At 36.7% G+C, this 8093-nt stretch overlaps 1 protein-coding gene across 1 annotated transcript; it reads right to left on the bottom strand.

The window, feature by feature from the left end:
- Positions 1-1246: 1246 nt before the first annotated feature.
- LOC121328028 (60S ribosomal protein L8) lies at positions 1247-3811 on the bottom strand. The gene is made up of 5 exons (XM_041272480.1): positions 3668-3811; positions 3368-3509; positions 2361-2579; positions 1645-1760; positions 1247-1443 (listed from the first exon to the last, which is right to left on the bottom strand). The coding sequence occupies exons 1-5, from the start codon at positions 3803-3805 to the stop codon at positions 1285-1287; spliced, it is 774 nt and encodes a 257-aa protein (XP_041128414.1). The 5' UTR covers positions 3806-3811; the 3' UTR covers positions 1247-1284.
- Positions 3812-8093: the final 4282 nt, after the last annotated feature.

Here is an 8093-nt window from a genome sequence, read left to right as displayed (position 1 = left end):
CCAAATTAACATGTATTTATACTAAAGTAATACAAAGATGACTACAAAAGATTTAGGAGTAGTTTTCTGAGATTTACAATTATACTGTATTTACAGTATAATTGTAAATCTCAAAAAACTACTCTCTTCTAAATCTTTTGTAGTCATTTTTGTATTACTTCAGTATAAATACATGTTAATTTGGAATCATATGTTTTTTTCTGACTTTGTGAACGAAGACACACATTTTTGCCCGTTTTCCCACTGGAAATAGTGATATTTTGAAATATCACTGTCCTGGTCACAAAAGCAAAGTTTGTGGGGAATACTAGCCATTTTCTATACCTTTGAGGCATAAGCAATTAGGAAATAACACTTACTACCCAGGAACAAAAATTGTGTTACATAGTGTTATGGCTTCAGGTAGACTTGCAATATAATTTTGTAGTTTATTTTTGTCTCAATCCTAAAATTCTAGGTGATGCAACTTTTGTAACCATCTGTCTTCCCCATTTACAAATGGAAGTAGACAGATTCCTCTGTCTCCATCCATTATTTAAGATTCCTAACTAGGAATGTATGAGTATGAAAGCCAGCTTCAATACATGATCAAAACATGATAAACAATAACTTGTGGGTAAAAAGGTCTTCCATGAGTTTAATCAGTTAGCCCACTGGTACAATTGTATGACATGCACATAGCCTGCCTCTATTCACCAAAACACATTTAAAGATGAAAACCCTTGGCAGCTGGTGTGTAACCACTCCCTTTAGTTGCGTTACATCCAACTTATGAATGTAACCCTGTCCAAATGTGCATGGTCTGTTGGATAATGATGCTCAAATACTTACATAACCAACAATTATTACTGTATATTTATATTCAAGATAAAAGTTGAAAAGTGTGCTTGCAAAAAGTTTGTTTCAAACCACTGCCCTTGCAAGAACAGCTCATCCCAGAAAGTGAAATAAAACCATATTACTACATTCGCTCAATTTCTGAGGCCAAATCACAATAAATTAACCCTTTGCAGTCAGACGACACCAAAAAAACGTCAAGCACAGGTCTGTAGTCGTTTTTTTCTGCAGAAAAAGCTGAGAAACCCTTTCAATGACCAAGAGAGACAGATAGTTTAGCTAATTTTTGTACAAGTGGAGGCTTTTGAAATGTTGTATTATGTACAGGATTTTGTAGTTGTCTGATTACCAAAAGATATGTGCCCTCCAGGATCAAATATGAAATAAATAGATTTATTCAAGACTTCTGTGTTTTTACACATTTTTATTATGAGGAAGTACTGTAGCTCAGTTTTCCTTGTCAGAGACGGTCTTTGTTCCACGCAGTCTACCAGTACGACGTGCAGCAATGAGACCGACTTTACGACCAGCTGGTGCGTCCCTCCTGATGGTTGAGGGTTTACCAATGTGCTGATGGTTACCACCACCGAAGGGATGTTCAACAGGCTGAAAGAGAAGACATTCACTCATTACACAACTTGGAACAACTAACTGGTCTGATCAAATGTGTTTTACAGACAGTGCAATAAAACTACTTCTGTATTATTACAACTGGACATGACATATTAAAATATAGCTAAGCTCAAAAGCAAACCTACTGTTCAAGCTTCTACAAAAACAAAACACATGACAGTTTATTTCACTTACATTCATAGCCACACCACGGACACGTGGCCAGCAGTTTCTCTTGGCCTTGTATTTGTGGTAGGCTCTACCTGCCTTCAGGATTGGTTTGTCAATACGACCACCACCAGCAACAACACCTAAATACCAACGTACAAGGTTTTAATGGGAGTATTAACTTAAAAAAAAAAAAACTCAAATACATGTGTTATACCTAAATCAATTTGAATTTGATCACAGGTGGAAAACATTTAACTTCAGAGGTTTCTAAGGAGAAAGCTGGACATGCCTTCCATGCAAATATCATTAATTGAGCTTGGCAGGGACTTGAGCAAATTCTCCATCCCTTCTCAATACAGGTGCAATGATACACTAATGTCACAATACATATCATGATATGCATCCTATATGTGATGCTTCTGATGGGCTACTTGTATGATGCTTAATACAATCAAATCATCATTCGGGTGGACTATTTTCTCAAGACAAATCTAGAGTATGTGTTCATACCAACTACAAAACATTTCAAGAAACATTTGGTGAACTACAATGAGCCATGTTACGCTTTTGGTCTTGTATGATGATACATACCTCAATTCCGATGACACATGTAAAGAAAGTATCACAATTCATTGACAATTAACTGTTACACCCTATTCATGCCACTTTGTGTGTGTTCTGAATTTGGTCCCTTTAATCCCAGAAAAATGTGACCTGCTGCATTTCAGATGTGCACTTACCAACAACAGCTCTGTTGGCAGAGGAGATTACTTTCTTGGACCCGGATGGCAGCTTCACACGGGATTTCTTAGTTTCAGGGTTGTGGGAGATGACAGTGGCGTAGTTCCCAGAGGCACGGGCCAGCTTGCCACGGTCACCAGGCTTCTCTTCCAGGCAGCAAATAATGGTACCTTCAGGCATGGTGCCAACTGGGAGAACATTGCCAATATTCAGCTGAGCTGAAGGGACAGAAACAGAGAATGTGTTACAAATCTAAACTTTCAGATTATCCAAAATCATGTTGGGGCCCAGCATTAGAAAATTTTAAATTAAAAAGAGCTTTATTATTTTCTTAATATAAAATATACATTTGCTTCCCAGATTTAAACAAAACTGACAAGTTTAGGGATAACTAACTACACATTTCTGAATGACTTCAATAATGCATATCAAATAGGGTCCATGCAGGCTGAGTGCTTGTTAGGAGAAAGTATTTAAATACAATTAACTTAACTATCATGAAGTAGGCACTCACAAAAACCTACAGAATACTGCAGAATCTCGTCACAAATGTCATTCCTGTTGCCACAACTTGCTGTGTAGTTCAAAATGATCCACACTAACAGTAAACAGAACCAACTGCTACAAAATTCCAATGTAAATTTGAACATTTCTGCAAGCAGTTGTGAAAATATAGCCTTGAATAGCCCAGCGCTCAAGGAAAACAGAAGAAATGTATTCCTAAGAGGAACAAATAACCCATGCACTAACCAACTACTATTCAGATATATCCACTAGGCTTGATTTCAACCACCACTTTCTATAAAATTAATGGGCCACAATCCAAGTATATTTTGTACAGACAGCTCAAATTACAATTTATATTGGGATAGGACTGTGTTCTTGCCACAGTGGGAGTCAATGAAAACTCCACAGAATTATCAAGATACCCAACCTTGCACAATTTAAGATGTCACTGGCACCCATTGTTAAAGTAACAAAATTACATTAAAGGGCTTAAACTCACCCTTCTTGCCACAGTAGATAAACTGTCCAGTGTGAATGCCCTCGGCGGCAATGAAGAGCTCGGTCCTCTTCTTAAACCTGTAGGGATCACGGAAAGCCACCTTGGCCAGGGGAGCACCGCGGCCTGGATCGTGGATGATATCCTGGAAGAGTGGGGGGATTTATTTATTTTTAAATAAGACGATGCACTTCCCAATAAATTCAGACTGCTGCTTCTTAAAATCGGCCAAAGAAAAGTAGCTTTTGAGAAATTGTTTGTGTAAATTATTACCATTTAGTACCGGACTGTTAAAATAATTACCTTCACAATCCCCTTGATGTAGCCATTGCGCTCAGCGAAGTCAACAGCTCGGAGTTTAGCAGCGCCTTTCCTGTGCTTCACATGGGCTTTGAAGACGGAGCCCGCACCTTTTCTCTGTCCCCTGATAACGCGTCCCATTGTGTACTGTTATTAAGAGAAAATTCAGCGTATGACAACAGACACTCAGAACATGCAAGCAGTACTGTGTTTAAATAATAATAAAAACAAACTGGGAGAGACCATAAACTTAAAATTGATATTCCCATAGCCGCAGTAGCTAGCCACCGCGTATTTATAATAAGGTATATAGGAAAAACCGAATGCATAATTTTACACCGATAACAAATGCGGTGGACACAACATACCATTTACCGCATTTGACATAGTTAACTACCGTCACCGCTCTTTACACTAAACATACACCCATAGCTAACCGATCTGACGGTTGCAGTACTGGATATCTTCTCAAATAAGTGCGAGGTGTCCCGCAAAACCTGCAGTTACAGCGGAGCCGTGCCCAACACGTCACAGTGCACAGGAGCGCTGAACTACAAACGCGGTTTTATTGAAATACAACATCATAATCAACAACGCCACTACATACGCAACGTATACAAGTTTCTCCACACAAACAAGGTGAAAATGTTTATGGATGGGGGGGGGAATAAGTTGATTAAAGGTAGATTTGAATCAGGGGAAAACAATCTCCATTCTCCTACCTAACCCAGGCTGTAGAAAAAGAGGAAGTCAAGAGGGCAGATGCTCTATTTCTTCCGGAGAAAGACCCGACGCTACATGGGAAAATATACATTTAAAACATAAAACCGGATAAAAATTATATAACGTTGTCGCATTTACAGCTAATTATATATAAAATATGTAATTAGTTGTGAAAAATAAAAACACCACACCACTTGCTTATTTGAAGCGTTATATAAAGTGTATAGATGACCGCGATGTGTAATGGGTAATGTAGTTTATTCGCTGTTTATAATTTGTGCGTGGCAAAAATGCTATATTACAGTCAGGGACGGATTAACCCATTACGGGGCACTAGACAAACACACTTCTGGGCCCCTATCGTCTTATATGAATAACAACTAATATACGATTATATACATATTTATATAAATGTTTGCAAAATATTATTTTGCCTTCCAAGAGCAAAATATAATTCTAATATGAAGTTTCTCTAGAATGTTATAAGTATCATACAAACATAATTTGTATAAAAGCTAATGCTATTTTAAAATGTATACCTCGGCGTGTGACATTTAACCCTACTGCTGATCAATTAATAAAACTACAGTGTATAGCAGGAGCTCACTTGCCTATTTTGGCTGACAGACAGCAAGTGGGTTAGAAGGGGAAGGAAGGTTGTGCCTCTACATATAACTATTGCTAACAAGATATAAATAAATTAAACGTCTGTTTTTAAAAGACTCTGCAACCAAAACGAGAAATCTCTAGGTCAGCTGATTTAGAGGTGAGATTTTACAGAGATTCTTAACCAAAAAGGTCACATAGCCATTGTGCATAAGCATGTTTTAAAATTGTATTTACTGTACATATAGATCACAAAATATTTTATTTTAAGTGGAAGTTTCTGAAGCAGTTGCATGGCTTGGTACCATGAACAATGCACAGATGCACGGGGCATGTTTCAAACCAGACAGCTTCAGAGACTGACTCAGACCCTGGGCGATATCGAATCGAAATACTATCTCTTGTTTGGGAATACCCTTGCTATAAAAACTATGCTAAATTTAAACACAAAGAGCAAGTGAGCTACTTAAATGTCTAACTGAATTCATTCCCGTCCTTTTTTTTTTTTTTTTACCTCAGCTATGTCCAAAGACAACACATGTCTGCCCTCCCTGTTAATAAGTTGGTGAACTGGATGTCATAAGCTATGGGGTGGGTACACACAATGTGTGTTAAAAATATATTATATATATATATATATATATATATATATATATATATATATATATATATATATATATATATATATTTTTAATATTATTTTAACATGTCTTTTTTTCCAGATTTAATTTAAATCTTGTATTTTTTCCCAGATTTATAAATGTTGTGAAAATAAATAAATATTTTTGTTAAATGTGTACATTCAGATATAATTTTTAAATCTAGTTACAAGATTGAACATTTATCTAAATATTTAACAGGCCAGCTAAATCAGGAGTTTGTATGCAAACGAGCTCCGCCTTCTTTGTGCTTTCACGTGATTTGATTGGTTCTTGTAATGTTTAAATTTGCATATTTCTCGATTAGCATTACAAGAGCCAATCAAATCGCGTGAAAGTAAAAGCGAGTGGAGCTAATTTGCAACCTCCAGATTTAGCGGACCAGTTAAATATTTAGCTAAATGTCAAGAGATTTAATATTTAAATATTTAGCTAAATGTAAACGTTAAACACTTCACTGACGTACTAGGGTGACGACTCCTGGTACCTGGACGCCGCCCCCTTGCATGGCCGGCTTCCGACTGACCCTGTAATGAACTGACCAGCCGTTCAGTATGAGCTGTCCTTGCAAAGGTAACACCAAATGTTCCTGTCAGGTCACTGCACTCTAGTTGGTTATATTATTGGTAATAAAACAATGAATAATCCTCTCCCTACACCGAAACCCTAAAGCTAAGCTCAGTGTCCTATAATGCAGCCATTACACATCTAAAGTAGTTCCTGTATGGAGATTAAGCATTTTTGTTACTTAAAAAAAAAAAAGAAAAAAGTGACCGGAGGTCCTGACTTCCTCAGATATCCTGACAGGAATATTTCGTAGTACCTTTGTTGACACTAATCAGTACGAGGCCCACAGTTCCTGTTGTGCAACCCCCTCATAGGTCGGGAGGGAGATTGCTGATTTGGATTCATTCTCTGTCAGAATGCTCCATGATGATAATGTGTGCACAATTAAAATACACTTTAAAATTCAGTTCAAAGGTCATATAGAACAAACTTTCTTATGGAGGTCTGTAGTTTAAAAACAAAAAGAAAATTGAATTCTCCAGTGTATTGTTCCTTTGTACAAAAATTGGGCTTTTAGACTTTTGACAAATTTGACACAATTTTTAATTGCAAATTATATTTTTTTAAAAAAAGTGTTTGAAATCAAATTACTTTGACAAGCCATGTGTCTGCAGTGTTGACAGTCAGCAAGAAATAGATTTATTCAAACTCAAACCTTAAAAAGTTCCCATGCAGAAATATACTGAACTAACAGAGAACTTAGGCATATGTTCATAGGAGCCCTTAAATTAACATAGTGAGTTATTTAATAAACATTTTATGAAATTACTATAGGATTTTCCTTTTAAAAAGAGAATGGTGCAGATTTGTGCTGCAGATGTTTAGCGAATGACACACTGATCATGTTGCCCTACAAAATACCACAGTAAAAACACACACACACACACACACACACACACACACACAAACAGTTTCAAAACCACAGGTTGAAGCTGTAATAGAACCTAATCTTATAGGAGAAAAAACTACCAGACAATAAATAACCGGTTTAGCACACGACAGTGTGCTACAGAAATCAACACGACTTTGCCAATGTCTTTCAAATATAGGCAGTCAGAAAGGTGGAATTATTGGTTTAGGAAATCTCTATTTCCAGCTTTTGATTTCAAATAATCTTGCAGTTTCAGGGTCATGTCACCTGGAGAGTGAATTTGTCCATACCTTTTTAGGGGCTTCACTTTTGTCAGTAACCAACTAGCTGCTTACCCTGATGACACTGCTGAGGTGCCATAACCTAGGAAGTGCAAGTGTAACAGATTTCCAGAGAACTTTCTTTTACTTTGCATGGCACCAGATGTCATGCTTTAAAATGAAATACAAGTTTGTGGTGCCATATATTTGTTGTGAAACTGCATATTTCAGACCTTTATAGCAAATGGAAATGCACCACAGGTAAGAGTTATCTTTATTCTGTTGCTAGCACCACTTTCAGGTTACATAAATAAAACATATCCTTTTCCGAACCAATTACAAATGTTGTCTTGACGACTACACACACCCTTATAAGTCAAAACAGGCTCTTGGCACCAGGCTGTATTCATTTTCTCTGGCACAAAAAAAAAAAAAAAAACCTCAGCCAAATTCAACATAATTATCTTCCTGCTGAAATGAATCAATGTTGTGTGTCTGAATTCCCAGAGTGCCGATGGAAACAGAAAATAAAACTCTGTGATGATTGTTTGTTTAACCTAAAAAACAAATTTTTCTCATCAGATATGACATTTAAAATTGTAGTTTTAAATATATAAAAGTAGCCAAAATTCATGACACAAATAACCCTGTGTTATATAAGCCCAGAAACCAGGTACTCATTTAAGGTACCAATTCAATTTAACTCTGATCAAATGACCAATCAAAGGTCTCCCATCATTTCC

This window comes from Polyodon spathula, chromosome 15, assembly GCF_017654505.1.
Source record: "Polyodon spathula isolate WHYD16114869_AA chromosome 15, ASM1765450v1, whole genome shotgun sequence".
NCBI classification, from domain to species: Eukaryota; Metazoa; Chordata; class Actinopteri; order Acipenseriformes; family Polyodontidae; genus Polyodon; species Polyodon spathula.
The sequence above is the reverse complement of the archived record's forward strand: the minus strand, read 5'-3'. Positions and strand labels throughout refer to the sequence as shown.